The sequence below is a fragment of the Brienomyrus brachyistius genome, chromosome 13, assembly GCF_023856365.1.
Source record: "Brienomyrus brachyistius isolate T26 chromosome 13, BBRACH_0.4, whole genome shotgun sequence".
Lineage (NCBI taxonomy): Eukaryota > Metazoa > Chordata > Actinopteri > Osteoglossiformes > Mormyridae > Brienomyrus > Brienomyrus brachyistius.
In genome coordinates this window covers 18023655-18049696 of record NC_064545.1, presented here as the reverse complement: position 1 = coordinate 18049696, position 26042 = coordinate 18023655, and the positions used below count along the sequence as shown (strand labels likewise).

Here is a 26042-nt window from a genome sequence, read left to right as displayed (position 1 = left end):
TTTGCTACTTGCTGATTATCCAGTAGGGGCGGCATGGTGGTGCAGTGGTTAGCTCTGTCACCTCACACCTCTGGGACCCGGGTTCGAGTCTCCGCCTGGGTCACATGTGTGTGGAGTTTGCATGTTCTCCCCATGTCGTCGTGGGGTTTCCTCCGGGTACTCCGGTTTCCCCCCACAGTCCAGAAACATGTTGAGGCTGATTGGAGTTGCTAAATTGCCCATAGGTGTGCATGTGTGAGTGAATGGTGTGTGAGTGTGCCCTGCGATGGGCTGCCCCCCCCCATCCTGGGTTGTTCCCTGCCTCGTGCCCATTGCTTCCGGGATAGGCTCCGGACCCCCCGCGACCCAGCAGGATAAGCGGTTTGGAAAATGGATGGATGGGTGATTATCCAGTAAAGCTACTGGAAGCTGGGCCAGACGGTATCCTTAGTCAACCAAGGTTTACAGCCCAAGAATAATCAGTGATTCCTAAATGAAGGAACAAACTGCAATTCTAGGTTTGCTGTCATTAAAATTATTTTAAATCAATTACAACATACATTGCTGCATGAATAAGGCGCTTTATTTAAAACTCATTTACATAGCATCTTTAAAAACCTTCCACGCAAAATAATAAAGGACATTAAATTCATAATTGCTCTTTTTAATACATTTCGATAGTACGGCTAACATTTTCAGTTAGAGAAATGTAACTTTGAGATCAGTTTGGAGGAGGTTATTGCTGGACACAGTTAGGCACCGTACCCTTACTAAAACCAAGCTAATACCTGAAATAACAGTGAAATAAATGCCTTTACGTCCCAGATTCACTGCCAGGTATCCGGACGAGTTAACAACCTTGCAGAAATGGCTGGTTTTCACTTTGTCATTTGATGGCTGTAGCCCTCAGTAAGACAATAACATTTGGTTTGTATTTTGAATATATTTCTGCTCCTTCTGGCTATCTGGATTATCTGCACTTTCACCAGACAACATTATTTATAAAAAGTTAAGCAGGTGTAATGCACCATTTCACATGTTGTACCCAGCGCTGCCAACTCTCACGCATCTGGCGTGACTCTCACGCTTTCCGACTCTCGCACTCATGCAAGAAAACTTACGGCAAATCTTTATTATTCCATTATAAACCTAAAATTGGTTACATTAAAAGCTTTGGGGTAATTTGCAAACCCTACCGACTATTTACAAGTTACAAGGCAATAAAACTGTTACTTATTTAACACGCATATAAAATGTGTGTGTTTGTGTCTGCATTCTTGTCTCAAACTGAAAATCTCACGCCCGCAAGCTGACCAAAGTTGCCGACCCTGTACAGTATGTCATGCTATAGAAACATTTCATGAACGTGTTCACTACGCATGGTGCACATGGGAAAGTCCTGTTACTGTGACGGCAGTGACCTGGCATCCAATCATCCACCACAACGCCAGCAACAGCCCTAAACCTTCTTAACTAACAGAGAGCAGCATGACACCATGTAGAAAGATCGGTTCCCCTTTTCTGTCCCAGCAAAAGGAGAGATCAGTGTTGTGCAGCACTCAGGAAACGTGTAGTTCCTGTGCACTATTTATACACCGCATGTGCGGTTGCCAAGCTGCGAGTTATTTGTAATTCTACAAGTAAAAGGTGAGCAAATGGTGAGTGACAGTCATCAGGACGCCATCAGCTGTGTCGGATATGCTGTCAGTCCTGGAGGGGGCTACGTTTCACAAGCACAGTAAGGTTTAAAGTGATTCATGCTACACGTGAGACTCTACACAATCATGCAGTTGTTTCTGAAACGGACTCAAATCTAACAGCTCCAAAAATATACTCCCAAGTGCGAACTGTACACCACTTAAAATAATTATGATGTCCCCCTCTGCTTGTTTTTTTTGAGCAGAGCTTCTATGATGGGCATCTAACCTTAGACGCTTTCATTTTACAGTTCAGATCGATTCGTTGAATTATACACTGCTATTTCTGTCATGTTTATTTATAACAATCAATTTGACGGTCGACTGTGGTCTACAGAAGGGCCTCGGTCGCCTGTGGGTTTCCTGGAGTGTCTTCTGCCGTTCATTTCAACAGAACGCAACAGTAGACCGGACATCATCATGTCTTTTACCATTAAAATACTGTAATATTTAATTAAACATGACATTCAGGTGTATATATACATAATACACTTGTATACATTATAATAAACTTACAATGTGCACAAGAAATTGCAGGTTTATCCATTCACCTGAGCAGTAAATTCTCTTTACTTACATTAAATGTCAAACCCATCATACCTCTCAGTCTAACTGCAATATCCAATCCTCAAGGCACAGTAGCTTTGAAAGTAATCTGTCTGCTTCATTCAAAGTAATCATAAGTGGAATTAATTATACTTAATCCTGATAAGATCTCTTGCATATGTAATTTGGGTCGAGGTAACTAGGTTGTTTTGGAAGATCTCATTGTCTCCGTTTGTGAAAGAGGCACAGGGATGTGACATTGTAGAAACTCCATGTTGTCATTCTGATCCAGCTACCAGCTCTGTCGCCTAGTTGTGTGAGCTTTGAAGATTCTGGCTTTTTGGTGTCTCTTCGAAGTTTCATCCAGCTGGTCCTGTTCCGTTGGCTTTAAGGCTGAGGTGCTCATTTTTCCCTTCCCTTCAGACACTTTGTCAAAGGGCTCCCCTGTGGCTGTCAGATTTGGGGACGCTTTGCCTTGTAGCTCATGAGCATCATTTCTCACAGATGGTTTTGGCCCAGACTGGCTGGTGGACAGCAGGTCTCCCACAGATAGGCACTTCCTTGTCACAAAAGGTATGAATGCAGGGGAGAAGCTTTCGCTAAGCTCAGGAATCAAGGCTCTTTTCATTAAGTCATGCAGGTTCTCAACATTTCCTGACAGAGAGAGTAGGCCGTGGTTGTCCATGGAATCTGCGCCGTCTTCACAGATCTCCTCTTCCAAGCGAGTCCGGCTACCACTCAGAGCTATAGTAGAAGCTCTGATGTTGTCACCACTTTCCATTTCTTCATCAGAGTGTTGGCCACTGTCGCTTGACCTCATCTCATCTCGATCGATTTTCTCCAAGGACAGATTTAAGTTTCCCCCTGAATCATAGCTAGTGAGGACTATGACCACACCATCTTTCTTGGGCTCAAGGGACACCTCATCATCTACTTTTGGTGGGTCTTCCTTTGACTCCGCAATGGTTATTGTTGAGGGAACGATCTGACCATCTGGAACCGTACTTTTAATGTTTACAGACTCATTCTCCGCTTCCATGCTTGAAATAGTTGGTAGAATCACGCTATTAGTATCCGTGGAACAGCTGATCGCCTCAAGGTTAGTTTCCATAGAAACTGTTTCCACGGGTTTAATCACAGTCTGATTTCCACTCTCCACAGATGGAACATTGGCAGGACTGGCTTTGACGTTACACTGTCCAGCAATGACAAGGGGAGGCTTCACTGGTTTCTTTTTGGGAGGAGCAGGGGGGGCAGGACCCTTTTTGACACGTTCGGGAATTTGTTCTGGGGGCTTTGTGTTTGACGCACAAGGTTCCAGGTCAATTACCTTTGGTTCATCCTCTTCTTTCATGACACTGCTGCTTGTAACAAGCTCTTGTTGTTCCATAGAAATTGCAGTTAAATTGTTAGGCTCTGGTTCTTTGGCAGCCAGAACAAAATCTTCCTTGTCAGCTGCACTGGAGACCTCCTTTGAGGGTGTTACAGTTGCTTCAGCACTGGAAGTGGTGTCCTTTCCAGAAGCTGTTTCTTCTGGGGATGTGCTTGGATGATCCTCAGATGTTGGTTCCACAGGCCTTTCATCCTTGTTACCTTCCACAGACAAAGGCTGTTCCGGAACTGCATCTTCTCGTTTTAAAATGGGCTTCTTGTCCTTAGATGGTGGCATAGGAGGTTGCAGGTTCTTGCTGGGTGGTGATGGATCGTCAGCAGAAGGCGTCTCGTCACTTTCTGCTTTTTCTGAGGATGTGCTGGTCATGTCAGCAGGTGAGGAACTAGGAACATACTGTATCTCACTACTGCAATTATCATCTGCGGGCTCCTTGACAGGTGAGGCAGTGGGTTTGCTGTCAATGGAGGGAGGCATAGGGGGTTTGATGGCCGCTTTCTGTGGACCGTCTTCCTCACCGGAGTCCTGTGGAGAAGCCTCCTTGGGTTTGCTGTCACTTGAGGGAGGCATGGGGGGTTTGATGGCCGATTTCTGTAGACCGTCTTCCTCACCGGAGTCCTGTGGAGAAGCCTCCTTGGGTTTGCTGTCACTTGAGGGAGGCATGGGGGGTTTGATGGCCGATTTCTGTAGACCGTCTTCCTCACCGGAGTCCTGTGGAGGAGCCTCACTGGGTTTGTTTGGTGGCATCGGTGGCTTGATAGTCTCCTTCGGAGCCTCTGTCTCGGCTTTGACCTCACACGATCCATTGGGCATAGTGTCCACAGCAACAAGATCCAGATCCAGTCTGAGAATCCCATCTGATGAAGTGTTAGCAGCCTAAAGGAGAACATCTCATGTCAGACAACAAACATTTCATGCTGGACCTCAGGGCTCCAGCCTAAAGAGGGAGACACTTTTACTGGAAGCAGTGATGTAATCTTTTCATGAAATAGTCATACGGACCTCCTTCATGTGAATCCTAGTGGGTGGTCTTCGACTCCGATTCCCTTTGGGTCTCGTGCGTGTCACATGTTCCAAAGAACTGCTTTCATCAACTTTTACCTAAGGAATTAAACAAGAAATATTTCCTTAGAAATATTTTTCCAGGAGCTGACTGAAAAAAAACAAGAAATTGCCGGGTGAATTTCTCAGGCATGAACAATGCCACAGACTTGGATGGACGTCCTCCATCCTCCAAAACAACGTGAATGAGATTACAGTGGATTACAGGGCACCCACACTCACACATACATTCACACACATTCGGGATGATTTTGAGACCCTGATTAACTTAATTAAATTTTTGAACGCTGGGGGAAAACTGTACTGGAGTTATGCAGTACAGTGGCTGAATGGGCCATACTATATCCTCACACCTTCGGGGGGGTTTAATTCTGCCTGAGGCGCTTTGAAGTTTGTGTCTTCTCATTTAAAAAGGGAAAACAATGTAAAACAAATAAATACCTCATCAAAAATTTTGTTTTTCGCCCTGTTGATGGCATCGCTAATAGCCATGAGCCAGGCATCCTTCTGACCGGGATCAGTCACCTGAAGCTTGACCTCATGGACCTGTAAAATCATGTTGGAGAGAGAGAGCGAGAGAGAGAGAGACTCAGTGAGCTATCCTGCTGTGTCCACAGAGACAATGGAAGCAGAACTCTAAGCTGCTGATCGGCCCAGTGTAACCCATTCTTGGTGAAATAATGCAGCAAGGACAATCTCAATGCTAATCTCCTCGGTACTCCTTCCTTAAATGGTGATTTACTCCTCGGTACTCCTTCCTTAAATACTGATTCACCCCTCTGTACTCCTTCCTTAAATGCTGATTCACCCCTGGGTACTCCTTCCTTAAATGCTGATTCACCCCTTACTACTCCTCAGTCACTATCAGCAAAGATATACACCACACACTGGCGTTAGACTGATAAAGGTTTAAACCAGAGCTGTTCAGATCCTGATATCACATACACTTTAATAATTCATTCATTCATCTTCCACATTACATAGCCATGTTTATTACACCTAATAATGTTTTTTTATTATTCCAGAAAAATACGATGATTTGTAAAGTACCAGTATACATACTTCTAAGCAAAACTGAATAGCTCTTAAAAAACTTTAATTGTAGAAAACCTAATAATTTCCTGATAAGCAAGGTACCAGCTGTGCAAAACACTTTGAAGATCGACAACATTATCCAGCAAGGGCATCCCCAGGATACAATAGGATATTAAATCAACAAACTGTATATCCTGTAATACATTTACACAGGGAATAGTCTCTCTTTGCAAAAAGGGCTGTGTGTCTAGCATTGATGATACGCATGTGTTTCGTTAGAAGAAGCTTACACTCCTTAACTCGCATTAGAATCAACATTCCCATCTGGCTTTCATGAATTCCTGGGTGTGTTTAAGTTTTTCAGTTTATAGTTTTTAGTGGTGACGTATCCAGGCAGCCTGCATCTAATTCCACGTTTTATCTCTCTGTAGTTCATGCACGTGCTCCACAGCTGTCAGATGAGGGCTGACCCGGACTATCTGATTTACAGAGAAGCCATGAACTCATGGTAAAAAGCTTTAAGGAACCGATGTAGCACAATCATGTGGTTGGGTAGTAATCTTAATTGACATGAAAGCCGGCATGAGGTGTCTTTGACCTTGTTGACGGAAAGGTTGTTTACTCTTCAGGAAGAGCTAAGCAATAATAGCAAAGAGAACAGCTGTATTGTGAGATTATGAGTGCTGTGTGCTGTGATGCTGTGAGTGTGCGAACCCCAGGATGATGGCAAAAGGCTTTCCTTTTGGCCTACCACCGTCGCAATGAACATAAACATAAGCATCCGGACACTGCGTGTCTAAAATGTGATGGATTTCACACCTATGTAACACCCACTTTTTGGCCACGTTTAACTTCAGCTAGAACCTGTGATAGCAGAGCACTGATAAGTGACATTTGTGCTCACTGCACTCTGGTAACACTGCCAGAGGAGGCCGTCTGCTTGTCATTTCTGAGCCTCGAATCTTAAGACGGCGGTGAGATGCGATGAAGCAATTAGCCGCTGTCGAAATTCACTGGAGGACGACTACAAGCTGCCGCATTTCCACAGGAAAGCACATCGGTAGAAGCTTCAGAAAATGCAACTGAAGGCTGCAGCCCCATCGACCAGCTACAGTCATCACCACAGAGGCATTGTGGGTATCTGCCTACCTTACTTTTAGGGGCCGGTATCAAGACCAGCCGGTTTTTCTTCTGGAAAGGACCTCTGGATGTACAACATTTGTCATACTTTTCCAGGTCCACCCTTTCAATGCATTTCTCCAAATCCTACAAGGAAAAGGGATCAGAAGGCTTAGGGTCATAAGATCAAATCCCACTGTGGGCTACCTATTTTTCAATTAGGGTTAGGATCAAATCCCACTCTGTGGGCTACCTACTTTAAAATAAAGTTATTAACGTCCACGTGTCATGGTAAAGATTACCTCAAATGACAAATAGAACAATCTTCAAAGACTCTAAGTAGAGCGTAACGTATGGCTAAAATGGCTGAGAATTCAAGCATTACATCATTCAGGAAAAAACCCAACTGAAACATGCTAGAACTGAGTAATGAGCGTAATGAGCTTTTGCAGGTTCCAAAAACACTGAGAAACATTTTGGAGTCTTACACTCCCATATTGCAGGGCATTTTACACCCCGTAGTATGTGTCCTTCCTAACACGAGGCTTTCTGGCCTGTTATTGTGAATATTTACCTCATTCTCATACACCACTATCTCCGTCCTCTCCACTGAGATATAGCGGTCCTTGTAGCTTCCCAGGAATCTTCCTGAAGACTTCTTCAACCAGCCGGCCATGCTGACGGACGTGGTTTCTGCGGGCTGGACCTTTCCGTCTTTCGCACCCTGCCACACAGTGGTGAACATAAGGCAGAGCAATCACAGGCAGACTGACTGTTTCTGACACTCTCCATAGGAACGCTGACGACACCGACACAGACCCCCCCCCCCCCCCCCCCCCCTGAGGAGTCAGACGCACAGACTCACCGTGCATCGGTGGCACTTAATGCCCAGAAATGCCTTTAGTGGCACTGACATGCCTGTTCTACCTGATGTATTCATCACTCAGTTAGTTATTCTGTCATGTAAAGCATTAGCATTAGTATTGAAAACAGAATCTATGACCTGGTCCAATTGAAAAGTCATCTGAAAATAACGAGACAGTTATAATGATCATGACATTTTCAAACAATTTAACCCTTTAATTCCAAAATTCATCTATACAGTAAAATCCAGTTATAACGGACTTCAAGGGACCTGGCAAAACAGTCTGTTATACCCAAAGTCCGTTATATCCAGAGTTGCTGTATGCCCAGAACACAACTACAGGACACCATTTACTCATGCCACACCCCAGCAGACACACTTGTGCTATAGATTATTATATTCTACATGTAGTAATCCAGCTTCACCTGACAAGATGCATGACTATTAACAATCCCGACTCCGTATCTGCGCTGGATATCACCATTATAGCGAACAAAACTACAGCTAAAAGCGGCCCTGGGGACCAAATTGTTTGTCCATTATTAGCGAAATTCCGTTATAAGCAAGTCCACTATATCGGGGTTTTACTGTATTATAAAATGGACACTAAAAAATAATCCTGTAAGTTGCTTAGATATATGTTAAGCAACGTTCACGAACATTAATAGACACAAAATAATTAAAATGGTAAAAAGAAGCGCTATAGTGGATAAATAGAGAATACAGCTGGCAGGGCGAAGGACGTGTTCGCAGAGAATGCGAGCAGGCTGTGGAAGATGAGGTCACCTCGTGGAGTTAAGCATCGACCCAGCCTGAGTACCCGTGGTGAGGGCCTCATGTGCTACGGAGGAGTGCAGAGTGCACACATATTACAAACCTCCCAGCCTGTACATCACGCCGAAGCCGGGCGAAACCGGATCTCGAGGAGAAGAGGAGGGGAGCGGCGGAGCTCACAGAAGACACTGAGCAGAACTAGGATAAAAAGGTGCCCCCCCCCCAAAAGATATATAACGGGTGATCCGTGCGAGATATACGGAGGCGTCACGTGACACGAATCAACCCTTCCTGCACCTCCGCTGCTGACGACCGGCTCACATACCTTTAGACACTTGGCCTTCTGCCCAGAATCTCTGAACTATAGAAGGAAATTCCACTGGGTGCCCTTGTACGGGTCAGCTGCTTCTTTTTCTACTTTCACTGTGTCTGCCGCCCATATCCAGCCTATCTGTACTTCTATTCAGAGCGGAGCTCCGACAAGTTCAGCTACTCGACAGCCCTGCTGGCCTCCAGTCACATGACAGCTGGGAAGCTCACAAAAGCCCTCTGCCAGGGGTCTGATGAGATGCGAGAGGCATTGGTTGCGTTTAAATTCCTTTCGGGTAGGGCAGAGAACAGAAGACCCATGGCAGCAACACTAAAGCAGTTGTTCGCAGCCTCATAAGACCAGTTGCATTCTGGGATGCTAGCACGATGTTCAGTTAGCCTGATGGCTAACAGATTGCATCCTTAGATGGTAAATCAGGCAGTCTGCTTGCTTAACAAACTGCCAGGAAGGCTTGTTAATGCGGCTGATAACAGAGGATTTATGGATTTCAGGTTTGAATTCAGTTTTTGATTAATTAGTATTTCTTTGCTCCTCTGTTAACCTTAAATTGTTTCCTGTTTTTAATCAAGGCAAGGTTGGAATGGAATGGAACAGAAATGGAATGATATGATGATTTGGATACATTTCCAGTGATCCTTGATTACTGCTGCATAACAACGATTTTAAAAAGTATTAATGAATATAGTTCTCTCAGTCTATTCCTGAAACTGTTTTGATAGGCAGGTCAGCGCTCAGCTGAAATGGAAGGAATAGGATGTGGATCCGGGTGGCCCTCAGTGGGACACACCTTACAGAACATGTGTTCTGAATCAAGGCCGCAGGCCGCATCTGGCTTGAATTAACAGCCTCTACGCAATGACCTCTAACGGTGCCGTGCGGCTCCGCTAAGGGCGCGCCGCCCCGCCAGGGCGAGGGGAGAGTGGCCAGGGGGCAGTGGGAGGGACGCGAGGTTTTTGCAGATCCACACCCATGTATGCCTGTTAAAAAAAACAGCCCCACAACAGCTCTGACGAGGAAGCGCACGCTCTCGTATGTGGTTTCAGTGAGACTGAAGACCACCCGTTTTGAATGGCAGAATACGGACGCAAAATCTGCGCAGTGGTCAGGCGGAATGAGCAAGAGGGGGCCAGACCAGAGTCATCCTGGAGGAACAGACAACAATCCGCAAAACACTGCAGCCTAAAGTACTGTAACTGTACATTTCTTAACAGATTCCATTTAACACCCATTCATGGTGACAAAGTCTATCGACAGAAATCCAGTCAACGTGCGAATCATCCATTTCAATTTCGTCTTTTCTGAAAGTGCAAAAGTCCTGGAAAACTAATGAATTCCATTAGTGAAGAAATGTCAGGGATTCCGTTGTCATGGTGTAGTACCTTTCGAAATATAATTCAGACGTAACTTTAGTCTGAACATCCAAACTTTAAACTTCTATGCTGGCCTATTGGAAAATGAAATGAAATGTTCCTCTTGATTGGGCCAGTCCCAAAAATCCTTCTGTTAGGATGCAGACTTCTCACATGACCTCCATACTGACACACAACCTTGGTAACAGAGCTGAGAGGTTCTGCTCGCCACTGTGGCACTACACTAAAGATCTCTGTTTAAATTTCTATTTTATTACATTTATAAACGTCTGTGTCCCACAAACCATGCCCAGTGATTTGTAGGTGCTATGAATAATTGATCTGCAGGAAAGCTGAACAAACACAAAGTAAGATATAGTTACAAAAACATTATGTGCCAAGCTGAATTCTTGTTGGTGACAGAGATGCTGCAATACAGATGCAGGCATTTAAACAAGCAGGCACTGTATACCACTGGTATAGGTGGCCAGGCTGAGGGAGCCTGTATTTTTACAGTGATCAATACCCCCCCCCCCAGCCTTTGCTACATGCGAAACAGACTAAGTAACGTCTGTCAGCCCAGCTGTTACTTCGATAGCCTGCGCCACTGCCCTTCCTCACCAGGATTAATGGTGATGGTGTAACCAACTCACCAGGATGGAGAAGTTGGATGGAGAAGCACCAGTTCAATTTCTCAACTTTTGTATAATTTATTATTTAAGGATTGCATATTAGGTCATTTAACAATCAGTTTAAGACAATTCATAAATGTATTTGTTCATAAGGGATGATCAGTGATCGTAATCACACTGTCCCTCAAAATGAACAAGGGCAGAATGGTACCTCCAAAAATGCACAGAACCACGTCCCTGTACTGTCGTACAAGGCAGTCAGAACTTCATGCAACTACACAGTACGACCCACAGACAAAACTCCCAGACCTTAATCTAAACCTTTTTCTTGTGCATGATGCTAAACTTGCGACGACTGCCAGTGCATATTTGAATTTGCAATGCAGTTTGATTTATTGCACAGGGAGGGAAGTTGATGGTGTAATACGAAAAGGCCTCCCGTGCTTTGCAAACTGCATCTCCGCACGGCCATGGGCGGTCCACGGGGTCACCTAGGCACCCAGCTGAGAATCTCCTGGAGAGTCTGCGTCGCCAAGGCTTCCAGGTTGACAGGTGCCGTGAACTAGCCGCTCCATCAAAGTCAAACATATACCATCTAGTGTTCTACAAAAGTGTAACTTAAATATATAATCGGTAATAACTAAAACTGCAAGTTGATTCAGATCAAACCATTCAAAAACACATCCAAGTCATCTCATAATTTCTTTAAATCGAATTTACGTGTTTTTCCATTTGCCGCTTTCCTTTAATTTAAGGCTGACTCCGAGGATGCTGCCAGAAAAGCATTTCGTCATCATCCAGCAGCAGTGGAAAACTTGTAGAATTACGACTTAAAGCCTTAAGATGGTTAAAGATTTGTCTCATTAACGAAAACTAATTCATAAAACGACTACTGTCCAAATGTGCAGAATGAAAAGTGCAGCCTGCTCTTCCTGTAAATAGCTACATCTATAATTTGTTTTAGTGTCCGGCTAAGACTACCCGCTATGAACCGAAAAATTCGCAAACTTATACTCACATCTTCCATGATAAGAAGAAGACAAGATCCGCTATGTCAATACGGGAACAGGCAGGTCGATCTTAGTACAAAACGCGTAGAAGCGCTATTTTTCTGTTCACGAAGCGCCTTTTCATGATAAACGGAACTGCATAAGTTGGACCAAGTGTCTTCTCTCCGTTTTCCTCTTTTCACTCAATGCTACGAAGTAAGTTTGAAAAAAAGTTTGGTTTCCGGAAAGGCTGAAGCGATCTGCAGCCCGTCACTGCGAAGAAGCGGAGATCGGTGCCGCCTGTAGGCTTTTCGATTGTGTTGTTTCCGTATTAAAGACACTTTAATTAATCGGCTAAGTCGGATCTTACCTAATAGCGTAAACTTGATTCTGTCACTAGACAAAGTAACCACCCACCGATAAAATGTAGCCTAGGCTCATTTAAAACGTTTAAAGCGGTTGCTATTCGATAGTGTATAGAAATAAAATGTATTAAAAATTGATTCGTGACAAAGTTCCTATTCCTGCCAAGTTCCATTTGTAGCCTAAATATTCAACGCTAGATTAAAATCGGCAGCATCGTGATCTCACCAATCCAAATAACGCGCGCTGTTGGTGCACAACTATATGAATATACTACAGATGGACTTTAATATAATTAAAATGATTAAATAGACCACACGCGTTAATTAGAACATAACTAAAAGCATTCAGCATGCTCTAAATGCGTGATAATGCATGCTTGTTGATGCAGTGTGAAGGGGAAAAAGAAAATATATTATTTACTATCTAATTATATTGTGTGAGTCAAGAATGACTATTTGCACAAATGATACTCGATATGTTACTGATCTTGTAAAATTAATTGTTTACTTTATTTGTCGTGCAGCTTATATTAACTCACCGTGGCACGGTGCTTTAAATAGCACTGGCAGTGCAGCTGCTTTAGGCGGCTTCCTGCGGGGGGTTTTGTCGGTCTCCTATGCAAGCGGCCTGTCATTCACTAAGAACCGATGACAAATAAGGTAATGAGATCTTTGGGTGAGATGATAAGATTATGATACCTTGACTCATGAAACAGTGAAGCCTATACCGTTTTTCCTCTAGTCCATATTAACATGCTAAAATACCAAGCCTAAACTAATTCAGGATTTTATTATCATGCTTTTTGCACCCAGAATGGGGGATTTTATATATATTATAGAATATGATGGGGTGGGACAGTAGCTTCACACCATATGGAATAAGGGTTCAGTTGCTAGCCTGTAGTTCTGCATGTGATTATGTCTGTGATTATGCAGGTCTCCTCCGGGTCCACTGCTTTTACAGTTCAAAAACATGTGGGTTGAATTAATTAGTGACTCTGATTTGCCCTTAATATGCAAGCTTGTGCCCAGCAATGGACTGGGATCCCATCAATTTCATCCTCTACTTTGTGTTTTCTGCGGTATACACCAGGATGGCTGCAACCGTTTTATTAGACGAGCAGTTATGACAGATGCATTACTGAAACAATTTGGGGTTCTACTCAGTTTGTGTTGTTATTTTACAAGGAGAAGGGCGTATAAGAACATAAACTGATGGGAAATTATCTTTCTTATGTGGGATGCTTCTTTGAGGGTTCAGTTGCAAGATGGCACTTAGGAAGAATCTAGTCGACTCAACCATGGGAAAAACCATGTACATTTTTTGGTTTCTTCTGCAGTGGCGGTTCTAGACCATTTCTACTGGGGGGATGCGAGTGGAGCCAGTTGTTCTGTTTTGGCGAGCTGATGCTTTTGAAGCGAAAGATTGCTGTTACATTATACTGTTTTTACAAATACGTAACTCACTCCGATTTCTTGCTAAGACTGTCTTGCTTCCCCAAGCTTGATTTTTTTTTCTGTCAACTTCGCTTTTCACCGCCTGAATCGCCTTGACCACCCGGCACACCCACGTTAACAGTCCTTCAAGTCAACAAGCTTAATTACGTTTCTCTTTCGCCAATTCGCAGGGCACACAATTCTAGCCCACATATATAAACGCCAATGATAATAACAGCAATAATAATACATTTATTTCAGACGCAAGCAGCATATATATTTGGGGGGGAGGGGCATGCATGTTGTTACGAGAGCACTGCCGCCCCCCCGGCCCGGCACACAGCATGCAAGCAGAGCGAAGCGAAGCAGAAAGATAAAAGAAACGCGAGATACAAAGATCACTGCGAGATATCACGCGAGACGTATCACGCCTGGTGTCCCTGTAAACCAGGCTATTAAACTTTGTGTGTGTCATCTGCATTTCTCAAAAACTACTAGAAGTTTCCATTTAACTTCCTGTGCCGACCCTTGCGATATATCAAAACCACGATGGGAAAATCACGATGCAAAAGGTACAACTGTATCTCTGAACTTGCTCCTGTACGTACAAATATGTCTGTAGCACCGGTTGGATGATCGGAGGACAAACAGTTGGTTGCTGAGTGCTGAGTTAGAATTTGGTTTTAATGATGCTGGTCTGTGATTCACTGGGTTTTCCTGATAATAATTATAATGACACTTTATTGATGCCAATAAGCCAATTCTCTTTTTGCTTAGTCCATCTTGCTCTCTGTGACACTCAGACAGGTGTCAGACAGCTGCAGCGGCACCCATGGAGCTGGGGCTCAAGGGCCTCGCTCAAGGGCCTCGCTCAAGGGCCTCGCTCAAGGGCCCACAGACATGGTTGTTCTGCCGAACTGGCGACCTTCTGATCACAAGCTCTTGATAACTCGCTTTAGAGATCTCTGGCCATCCTTTGTGCAGTAAGCATAGAAGGCTGTGATGCAGCATGTCAGAGGGCTCTCTGTACCATACCTGTCAGAAGGCTCTCTGTAACATACCTGTAGAAGATGACCAGGAGTTTCATCAATGGGTTTGCTCTCCTCAACCGCCTCAATCAGTAGAGTAGTTGCTGTGCTTTCCCTACAATGGAGGACGTCTTGGCCAGGGACAATCCTCAGTAACATCCATAAATTCAAGGCTGGCCACTCTTTTCATTGATTTGTCTCTGGTCAGTACAGATGTATGTGTTCTGTCCTCTGAGTTTTTCTAAAGTCCATGTTTATTTATCTTGTCTTTTCCATGTTGTGAGCCTGGTCGTTGTCATCAAATGCAGCTGAGCTACATAAATTACAACATCGGCTTTCTATCTAGTTGCCAGGGTGTGGTCCTCAACATTGACACCCCTGAATCTCTCATTGCATGACTCTAGCGCAGTGTTTCCTACTCCGGTCCTCGGGGACCTGCAGGCAAACCATGGTTATCCTCCCTTCCTGTTGCCGGTAGGGACCTGAGAGGGAGCACAAATGTGGACTGTCTGGCAGGGAGCAAAAACATGGATTGTCTGTGGGTCCCTGAGCACAGGGTTGGGAACGACTGCTCTAGCTGATGTAGACACACTGTGCCTCTGACCTTGTCAGAGTTTAACCAAACTATTAATAGTCAAGGTAACAAATGGATGACTGTATTGTGATTCAGTATCAATTGTTAAACCTACAGGAACTATGTTGTGACAAGGCAGTGGTGGGTTCGATGAAGTAATCAATGCACCTTTACAGGGATTCTCAACCAGTCCATACAAAGACAGACAAGTTTAGGGCAAGGCTCAACTGTGTCTGTGGTAATTACTTTGTAGGGTGTCACAACGTGGACTGGGGAAGCAGGAGCGGGGGGAGTTATTAAGGATCAATCCTACACAGGACAGAGCTAGTGAAACATACTCGAACGTGGACTGAAATACATAGGACTAATTAACAGCAACAAGAAACAGCTGGTAAACATGGCGATTCCACACGGGGTAGATGAGGGGGCGTGGCACATGGGAGGATCGGATGAATAGGCATGACATAGGGTATGTTTTTACATATTATGTCTGCGATGAAAATTGCATTTTGATCACAGTGTCCATAAGAATTTGCCATGGTGTTGACCCATGCACCTGCATCTCAGCAGATAAGTGACAGAAAGATAATGAAAGGTTTGGTTTTGCTGTTGACAGCCTTTTCTGGCATAGCTGCGCAGTCGCTGACATAAAAATGACTAGAAACATCATTAATTTCTCCACTTCTACAGGTAGCTTTTTGTCAGTCCTACAAGAAACAAAACACTTTTCACTTTTGCTCCGTTGGACAACCATTCGATTTAAATGGATACGGAAATTTGGTTGGTAGAATTAAGTAAAGTTATCATTTGGTGCAGATTTCAGCTTCTGTGAGAATGAAGAGCAGTTTTTAGGGCGGGGTATAGCTGTGCTGGTTAGGAGTCTCTGCCCATGATCAGGCGGTTGATGGTTCTGTAGTTGGCAGAGTGACAGTATCGAAGGGGCCTTGATAAAGTCCTCAGGCGATGTTAACTGAAATTGCTGCCTGACCTCACTTATATGTTTGGAAAAACCATCTACTAAATAAATAAAAATGAATAATTGAAATGTGGAAATTTCTATGTAAACATTTCAATCATTTCAATAAGCTTGTGCAATTTAGTTATGGAGTCTCAATAGGCAGCATTGCATCCTGGCTGTAAGGCAGAGGTAGCAATGGACAAAACGATGCTTCATGAACCATTCGCTGTATTATCTGACCCCACTAGATGGTGCTCTTTGTTCAAAAAAGGGAACAAAGCAAGCCGCAAAGCAAACCAAGGGCACCATCTAATGGGGGCAGAAAATACAGCAAATGGTTCATCGGGCGACATTTTGTCCATCACTAGATAGAGATTAGTACAAGCTCATGTCTGCCTGTGGGTGGCATGCTCTTCCTAGATGTTTGCTGCTGATGCTTCAAAGACATGTGGCTCCTGTGAGCTTGCCATTAGCGTCTAAGCAAATGCAAACACATTGGGATGAGTGAAGATCCCATTTGCACGGTACTCTGGAGCTGCATCCATGAACATCCAGGTACTGAAAAGCATTGTTTCTTTATATGTAGATTTATATAAATGCATGTTGGATAGATTATTTGCTAAGGTACAGTGGGTGGGTCATATATTGGAGCTTATGGATGAGGTACTTGAGCAGAAATAGTAGCCAAGATCCTTCTGCTGCTAAACAGTGAGGTCACCCTGTAAACACCCTGCTGTTTGGACACAGATTTTCCAGCGGTTTTCCACCAGGAACTGGAGAGCAGACCAGTGTTACTCCCATTCATCTGCAGAATGTCACAATATTAGTGCATTAGTGTACTATTGGTGCATTAGTGTGTACACATAAGTAGGGTAGAAGGACGTGATAAGAGAAAAATCTGCCAGAAAAAGATGCTTATCGCTAATTCTGTTTCCTGAATTCAGCATGTTTGTATCCAACCCAGTAAACAAAGTTTGGGAAATATGAATACATACATGCATCCATCTTCCTTAATCAATTATCCAGTGCAGAAATGCAGTGAGCTGGGAGCCTATCCTAGGAAGCACAGGGCACAAGGCAGAGCACAGCCTAAACAGGAATATGAATGTATGTTAACTGGAGTATAGTCACTCTATGCACTCAGATCCACTATCACTGGTTACTGACCAGTCTCTGTCAAAGCCCCTGATTGACTCAGTGCATGTTATGCACTGTTTTTCCTGGGGAGCAACTGAGCACCGAGCATCTGCAATCAGAGAGGCTGGGGCCTGGCTGTTTCAGGGAAATGGGGCCGCCATCTTTAGCTCGACAGCGCGCAGTTTCACAAGAGCTTCCTGGTTTTGCTGAAAAAAAAAATGCACACGGCCACCAAACGAGCGCCTGCCTCCAGGCTTCCTGTCAGACAGCGGAGAGGCACCATCTGCAGGTAGCCCTCAGCAACGTTGTTGACATCCTGTCTGTCACTGGCTTTTATCCAGTTCACTAGGGCTGCGAAGGAAATGCCTGAATAGGTCACACCAGAGGAGTTCTGCCCCTTGTAGTATTTATACAGCCTGACCATACATCTCCATTCTTTGATTAATCTGATATGGCATCTGTTATTAGGTTTGAACCACTGCGGTCAGGTACGTGTAATCTTACTCACAGCTACTACAACCTAATTACTGGGAAACATAAACGGCCAAATAATAACAAACCATTTACAGAGGATGCCCATCTGAAAAGCTGCACATGTAACAGCAGACACTCCCATACTCTCTACAGTTCAGCCATAAAACTTGAATTATCTGCCATTTCGCTTCCCAGAAAATAATAGCCAAACATACACAAATTTTCTGGGATTGATTTTGCTTCATCTAACAAAACAGCCAGATAAAGAGCCACACCAATATTACAGGTCGAATTCGGGAAGTTGAAAGTGGTACACCCAGTCATTGGCAAATGCGTAAAGTTGCACTTCACTTTTATAGCTTTCTGAGTAATGAGACTTTCCCATACAACATGTTTGCTTACAACGGTTCAGTGTTACTAGCAGCCTACTTGACTGAGATATGAAAACACAAATATTTTTTAAAAGAATGCATAGCTGGTATGACAAGCACTCATTCCCTAAAATGTATTTCACTGCATTGCTGCTTGATTTTTGTATAGTCAACCTTCTTCTCCTTTTCCGAATTAGACCTTGTTTCAACCACATCTCCTTCACCACAACCACTTCTGTTTGAAGTTGCTTTCCTCTTTAACCCTCACAGTTGTTATCTCACTGCTGGGGTTTAGACGGCCCCCTTTTTCATTCTGCTAGTCCATTTGCTCGCACTGTTTCTATGGCGACTGCAAACTTTAGGTTTCTCGGTCTGTTTTTGTTTACATGTCAGTCGTGAAGACAAATAACTTGGGCAAGGTCCCTAACGTGGGAGCCTTGATAGTACAGGGTCAGATTTAAAAGTATTCCAGTAGAAACTAGACTTAAACTCAAACTGCTAAATTTGCAGTGAAACTATTTTCACACAAATTAAGGCTCACAGCTAAAATCTTGATATATAACGAGAGACACGGAGAGTGTAGGTTCAGTTTAGCTGGCTGCTATACAAACTTCTTTGCTGAATTAAGCTCTGCTGTAACCCTCGCATGGCAGTGTGTCAAAGTCTCCCGTCCATTTCGAATTTCAGCTGTAAAGTTCATTAGCTTTATCAAACTACTTCGGCTGCCCTGGTTGGCTGAATAGTTGGCAGCGACTTCATCGAGAGCTAATCCTTCCGGAACAAAACGGTAAATGCACAAGCATCGCTGAATGAGGATTGTGTGACCCGATTTGCACTGTATCTGATGCATGCTAATTAAACGTGTGAGTCTGAAAGCCGAGAAAGACCCCTGAAAGTGTCCTTCTGCCATAACATGCTACGACCACTAGAGGTGCCATCGTGCACCCGTGAACATAACACACTCCTTCATGACAATACGATATAAAACCTTAGATATTAGCATGGTCACATGAAGCGGCTAATGAGACCAAATCTGTACAAACCGCTCAGTTTTTCATTACCGGGGACGGGGCACTAATAACGTTAAATCTGTTTTATACATCTGCAGACTGAATAACTGAAAGCAGTAGTTATTTTGTTTAAAGAAGATATACTGAAAAGAACAAAACTCTCTTTACACAAGACGCTTCCACAGCTATAGAGATGCAAGTCTCTTGTGTGTACATAGGCCTATACATGCCTCCACTTTGGCTTCTTTTTACCGTCCTGCAATTTGAGGAAATTACTCTCTTAAATTAACCGCTGGTGCGCATATTCCTTGCAATTGATTAACAGGACGCCCCCCCCCCAGTATCGTGATCCCTATAGAGACCAAGCTGACCGTGACCATGTACTACTTCACAGATGATGATAAGTGCTTCGTAGTATCTACCGCGAATTGCCGGTACTTTTAGTGAGATGCTATATGACATTAGCGGCAGCAGATGGCAGCATTATCACGAAAATCTTTTTTTAAATGTTCCGAAACGCTATCATCATTTCAGTGTCATGGTGGACAAGCATACTGCTTTTACTGATATTCACAAACAAGTCTCATCTGTTGGATACAACATTGTGGGAAAAGAAAAAAAAACTAATTTTCCAGTTCCTTCTTTCCAAACTGCCGTATTATACTACGTGACATTGACAGCGAGCCACCTATATAGTGTTCGTGAAGAAAACTCGCGAGAAGAATCTTCTACAGCCTTTTGTATCTTCAGACCGGTTTGCAAGACGCAGCGCATCAGTGAGTTTAATGGAGGTGCATTCTGTCCCACGCAGCCCATTTTACAGACTATGATATTAGCCTTGCGCACGAAGCATTCCTGGAGTCTAAGGCTGTTAAGAGTGTATTTGTTTTCATACGCACTCAAAACACGTTATCTTATAACAAATTAGGTTCCAGGGTTGTGAATCCTCTTCTTGGTGCTCAGCGTTGAAATATCATACTTTGCAGTAAACATATCCGATCACATTTATAACCTGCACGCTCGAATTTGTATAGACACGAAGCATTCATGGGAAAACGTGTATTGCTTCATATTAATATATATTTATTTGACTCAAAGTGTTGCACTAATGGAGTTTTTACTGACGATATCTTCGCAATTTGCCGGTGGTGGATTCTTTACCGTGATTAAAACAGCAGTATGACTTCGGGTCACAGAAATGCGCGTCTTTAAAGGCGACATGTAAAAGGCATTTAAATACAGGTATGATATTCATTGCCTGCTCTCTCACTGCTGGCAGTATCATCATGAAACTCTGCAAAGTGCGCAATAGGTGCAGTTTGATTTGCAGTAATCGGCTTCATACAACCATGACGAAATCTAAGGTTTTACGAGGCACTTCCAGTTGGTATATGCACAGTTGGGCTGCGGGTTGTTATTGGTTGTCTTATTGGGAGAGTCGCCACTGGCTATTACTTTACAGTTCATTTGACTGGTTCGTGCAGTTTTTCGTTTTTTTTCGCGAATAGTAAACGGGTGCTAGATGTCAAGAAACATAAAATTCAGAAACTGCGTGATATTTTCTTATATGTGAAATACATATTTTGCTTCTGAAAACCATATTATAATTTGATTATAAAGACTTTATTAGGACGGTCTCTTATTTGGCCAATATAGTAGGCTAACAGTATGTATTCGCGTGTATTGCTTTTATTTTTAACTTTTCTGGTCTGCCAGTCGTTACCTTTTCGAGACGTGTACACAAACCACTGGGCTTTGCGGATTTCTGGGGGACGTGAAGAAGCAGATGAACTTGCCTCAAAATATGGATATAACAATTTGGGTCAGGTAAGAGAATTTATTTATCTGGTTAAGTTGAACTTTTTGGCAGCAGGCAACCGAGACTGTCCGCTTTAACGCAAATAATATCGCCAAATGTTCTAACAGTTAGTCCAGAAATTATTTGCAAGAAGAGATACTGGTTCAGGTTTCAATATCTTGCTTTTGTAAGAGCAACAAAACAGTGCTTTCTGAGCGATTTATTGTTAGAGAGATTGAATACTTGTTATAATAAAGACGAAAACCAGAAAAAACGTACAAAAATATTACGTTGTTTTGATATAGGACTTTATTAATCGACAGTGTCTAATTTTAAAGTAATTAATACCTTCTACCCTTAAAAGTTTGCTCATTATGTAACCGGTCTCAGGCACACGTGCGCGTGTGTATTTCTGCAAGAAAGACAGTGATCGTGCAGCGCATGCGTGCATATATGTGTATTGTTAAAATATTCATTTCGAGCGGTTCAGGTAATTTTTTTAGGGGGGGGCATACTCAATGTTCATGCATTAGATTTATTCTTCTAGTCATTTTACACCAGAACAAGTTACATATTGCGGTTATATATAGATTCTCTACACTACGTATCATATCCATTCGGTGCTGGTGCGTTTGCAGTATGACGTTGTTCCAGGGCTCCGGATAAATGGCCTGATCCTGCACTTCGACCCAAAGCTTCGTCTCACCTGTACGTGTGTGTGTGTGTGTGTGTGTGCCTCAAAGGACAGCAGCATAGGATATGGGAAGAGAAGCATTGCAATGGAACTATACGTCTACTCGTACTACTAACAAATAATGTATCATTTAGTCGAATTTCATGGAAACAACATATCATATTATCGTTGTCAATAATTACACAAGATAACATATTTTTTTTATTAAAGCGGAAAGTCAAAATTAGGAAATATGAAAACGATAGAAATAATTGCTGGATACGTATACTGCAGAGGAGTCTCGCCACGAGGTTAAAACGTTGGGAGATGAATGGATACAATGATGGGAGTCGGGAGTTAATTTATTTATGAATGGGTTTGATTAGTCCAGAATAACACCAGTAGCTGCTGTTATTCCGAATACCATCGCTACAAGATGGTCGATCAGAGAGTGACAAAAAACTTAAAGAAGCTCTTCCGATTAAACTCATGAAAAGGCACAGAGCAGAACATATAGAAATCCACTATCCAGACCATCCTTAAGAATTGGAAGGCATGCTGTACCACCAGGGCCATAGGAGTAGATTTAGGGGGGGGGGGAGGCACGTCCCCCCAGTGTTGAGATGGAGGGACTGTCCCACTCAATAATATCATATACAAAATACACCTAATGCTTGTTTACAAAAAAGCACACACAAACATCTCATCACATAACTGAAAGTTTTTATTCTGACAGCTTACACGTAGAGAACCCCTACCCTCCGTTAAAATGGTTTAGTATGAACTCCAGCTCCAGGATGCATTTCCCAAAAGCATATGTACTATAGTCAGTTCACGTAAACTCATTTACCAGAAGTTCAGGGTCATTTAGTTCACAAACACTGCTGGCAGAAAGTCCTATTTATCGCTAAGAAGAGATTCAATAAATCCCCTATATTTACTTCTATGGGTCTGCAGGAAAAGATCTTCTACTCGCTGTTTTATGTGGTTTGTGTATCTTTCCGGAAAGTTGGGATGTGTTTGTGAGAGAGACATGGTGCAGGAGAGAGACAGGGGCATCATAGTGGACCCTGTAGTGAGGTCATTCTTCCACAATGCATGGCCTGACATTCCTGGCGGAATCTCGCGATTTGTGCATAAATGTAATAATTCCCGCAAAATCAACGCACATAATGCGGGACAGTATCGCACTTTATATTAGAGAAGATGAATTTCGCTTTATATATTGTAACTGGAACAGCAATAGCTGACGAACTGTATACAGCACAAGAAAATCACCCTCTAATGCGCCCTCTGACCCGGCATATAAAATAGGCATAGGACAACCTAAATGATCCCACCAATCCTGTACTGAGTGAGGTTAGACCCGCCCACCTTATTAACATACAGAGACAGAAAATAAATGTAGAAATACAGAAAAGTAGAAATAGATCAAATACACCCCGACCAGGACAATGCCTAGACGTTACATTCCTTCCACAAAAACAGAAGATCAGGAGGAGACTGAAGAGAGATGCCACCACAAGTCCTGCAGGAATTTTGTTGTCAAGCATTCTAGGTGTTTTGGACCTTTGTGGGAAAAGGTCTTGTGGCCTGATGGAATGAGCACTTTTTTTAGTCTCAATGCAAAACACATCTGGCAAAAACAGCATGTCACTCAGACCACGATTCCTGCTTTAGATGATTCAGGGGCATTCTCCTTTACTGGGAGCGTGTCTCCGCATCAGACACTGGAGCACTTGTGGAGATAGATGGGAATCTGGACGGTGTCAAATGAAGGTTGATTCTTCAAGAGAACCTGCAGTTGTTTGCCAGAATACTGAAATTGGGGGGTGGGAAAGCTAACCTTTGCATACAGTGACCGAAAGCACAGTACCAGAGTGAGAATGGAGTGCGCAAAGAGCAGGTAAACATTCCGGAGCGGCCTGGGCAGAAGCCTGACCTCAGTAGAATTTAAAATCCTCTAGAAGAGGGCAGTCCACCAGCGGCCTCAGCAACATGCGATGATGCCTGAATGGCGTCTTAAAGAGGAATGGGGAAAAACTCACAAATCTAGTTCACTGCGCAGTTGGACGTCTACCCCAAGTTCAAGAAAACGCTGCTTCTGCCAAGTACTAATTCAGGGGTGTGGACACTTACCTATGATAGTATTTTTCAATCTGGTCTTCGGAGACCCTCAGACAGTCCACTTTTACTGGGAGCTGGGAGGGAGCAAAAACATGGACCATCTGTGGGTCCCCGAGGACTGGGGTGGGAAACAATGTTCTGGGGAGCTTAGCTGTATGTTAAACTGTGCAGATAAAGGCGGAAAATAATACAGTGTAGCGCCGGCGGGATTTGTATATTCCAGCACGCTTGTGGACAATTGTAAATAGCCCCTGTCTGTGCACTGTAAATAGCCCTTGTTGTACTGTTGTTAATAGTTGTACTTCCCGATTGTGGCATGCATGTTTGCCCGTGACCTCCTTGTGTTTCTGCTGTTGTATTTGCTTCAGTGCTCATTGGGTGCTTGTCATAGTCATGTTAAGGACTGTGATAAAAAGAGTGTGTTCTTCTTGGCAAGCAAGTCTCCTTCGTTCTTTGTTGCTCTCGCAGTGGTACAATGTATTTTTGTCTTGAAGAAGTCAATTTTAAAGAGATTCAAAGAGTTTACAACACGTATAAAAATGCTTGAACAACAAAACCTATATATATCAATGCAGACAGATGGGTTTTTTTTAAAAAAAAAAGAATTACATTTGGCAAATTCTTGACTAGAGTGTATTGATTGACTTGTTGCTTTAAAGAGGGAAGGTCAATTTAAACACTTTTACCTCACTCACAGACGTAATCGGGTCTCTTACTGAGGTTACCTTTGCATTTCTGCTCATGTTTCAGATAGGAGCCTTGAAGGACTATTATCATTTTCATCACAGCAAGGTCGTCAGAAGGTCAACCTTCACTGCAAGGGGCGATCACACCTTTATCCGCATGGACCCAAAGGTGAGTGTAGCTAGTCCCTAACCCTGGGCTGCCTATGCTATTGCTGCAGTAAAGAGCCTTTAAAGAATGTAGAGCGAAAAGCTCAGTACTGCAGCTTATTGATGTGTGCTGAACTCATGTGAAGGTAAAGTCTCTATCCTCTCTGTATAGGGGTGGGGGTGGGTTTGGTTTTATCATTCGTTTTGTTTGAGAGAATTAGAGTAGAGTGATAGGGAATTGATAGATTGCTAGGACACACCACCCAAGTTTAACGCTTTAAATCTCACCTTTACTCATATATTTGTTCACTGTGTGCCGCGTCTTTTCCGCTGGGTAATCCGGATTCCTTTCGGAATACGTGCAGTTAGGATAACTGCTATCTCTAAGTTGCCTGTACTGTGTGCACTCTGTGGCTGACTGGCCTTGTCCATGCTCTTCCCCTGCCGTCAGTCCTCTGCCACCTCATGGAGCTCCACAACCCCGTGACACTGCTCAGGTTAAGCAACTGGAAGACGGATGGCTTTTTTGCAGATTTTTATTCAAAAATGTATTTAATAATTGTGCATTTCACTGCAAGTGGAAAATGTCAGGGTATATCCAACCTTTTTTCTTAGATGAACTCCGATGACGTATGAGTGTGGTTTTCTGTAACGCGAGACAATTGTTTCTGTTGGCCTGTAGTGAAGATTCCCATTGCAGTGGGCACTGTACGCCTCTTTGCAGGTCAACTGGATTCAACAACAGGTGATTAAGAAGCGAGTGAAGAGGGATGCTGCAAGCGATCAAGACGATTTCACCTTTAATGATCCTAGGTGGTCCGACATGTGGTACATTGTAAGTACAGGTAGCTGAGCAGCCTGAGCTTCTTGATTTAGGATCCAAGCCCCTCTTTGGTAATGATTCAGTTCAATCTAGGGTACTTTACCACTGCACCAGGTACCATATTTTTGGTACTTCAAAAAAAGTACCAAAGTCAGTGGTAATTCTTGTGATCATTTTTCACTGTTTTGAAAAACTGGTACCAGCTCAAAATGAAATCATCACAGCGTGAGGCAGGGTATTTAGTACCAAACTGACTAAACTGGCTGTAGTATATTATATGACTGGGCAACGTGCAATGATAATATCAACATTGCCTGTTATACACCTGCGTTGAGATCCATTTTTATGCCTTCATATTGTCTCAACATTATAACATGGGGGATTTAAGTTTCACAAAAACATTTGCACTCTGTCATCGGAAACAAAACGTACTCAGTGCAGTGCAGTTTTTTGCACCTGTGGGACCTGGGTTCGAGTCTCTGCCAGGGTTCCTTGTGTGTGCAGCTTGTATGTTCTCACCCTGTCATCGTGGGGTTTCCTCCACCAGGTACTCTGCCCCACCCCCCACCCGCAGTCCAAAAATGGATGGATGGAAATATCAAATATTTATTGCAACAAAATCACACTGCAATTTTTACATTTATTTTTTTCTATACGGTGCAGTTC

At 43.3% G+C, this 26042-nt stretch overlaps 2 protein-coding genes across 5 annotated transcripts in view; one reads left to right on the top strand and one right to left on the bottom strand.

Moving 5' to 3' along the window:
* LOC125706806 (proprotein convertase subtilisin/kexin type 6-like) overlaps positions 1-26042 on the top strand; it is a 49752-nt gene that overhangs the window by 3452 nt on the left and 20258 nt on the right. The window contains exons 1-3 of one of the 3 annotated variants that reach the window (XM_048973641.1): positions 19656-20949; positions 24471-24575; positions 25278-25388. In XM_048973641.1, coding sequence (XP_048829598.1) covers positions 20791-20949; positions 24471-24575; positions 25278-25388 — 375 coding nt within the window. In that variant the 5' untranslated portion in view covers positions 19656-20790. Of the gene's footprint in view, positions 1-19655; positions 20950-24470; positions 24576-25277; positions 25389-26042 lie in introns of those variants that run through there. The other 2 variants (XM_048973642.1, XM_048973643.1) reach the window with 2 other exon arrangements.
* Positions 541-12183, bottom strand: LOC125706808 (pleckstrin homology domain-containing family O member 2-like). Of its 2 annotated transcripts, none has more exons than XM_048973644.1 (6): positions 11798-12183; positions 7403-7552; positions 6859-6975; positions 5116-5220; positions 4615-4713; positions 541-4488 (listed from the first exon to the last, which is right to left on the bottom strand). In XM_048973644.1, the coding sequence occupies exons 1-6, from the start codon at positions 11804-11806 to the stop codon at positions 2515-2517; spliced, it is 2454 nt and encodes an 817-aa protein (XP_048829601.1). In that variant the 5' UTR covers positions 11807-12183; the 3' UTR covers positions 541-2514. The 2 variants fall into 2 exon arrangements, with proteins under 2 accessions (XP_048829601.1, XP_048829602.1); XM_048973645.1 differs by lacking the exon at positions 11798-12183 and adding an exon at positions 8793-11791.

What these genes read in the sequence shown, in the direction of transcription:
- LOC125706808 (XM_048973644.1), bottom strand. An exon ending in TAGTGGTGTATGAGAATGAG is followed by an intron (nt 6,976 to 7,402) that starts GTAAATATTCAC and finishes TTTTCCTTGTAG; the next exon opens with GATTTGGAGAAATGCATTGA. An exon ending in AAAACAAAATTTTTGATGAG is followed by an intron (nt 4,714 to 5,115) that starts GTATTTATTTGT and finishes TTAATTCCTTAG; the next exon opens with GTAAAAGTTGATGAAAGCAG.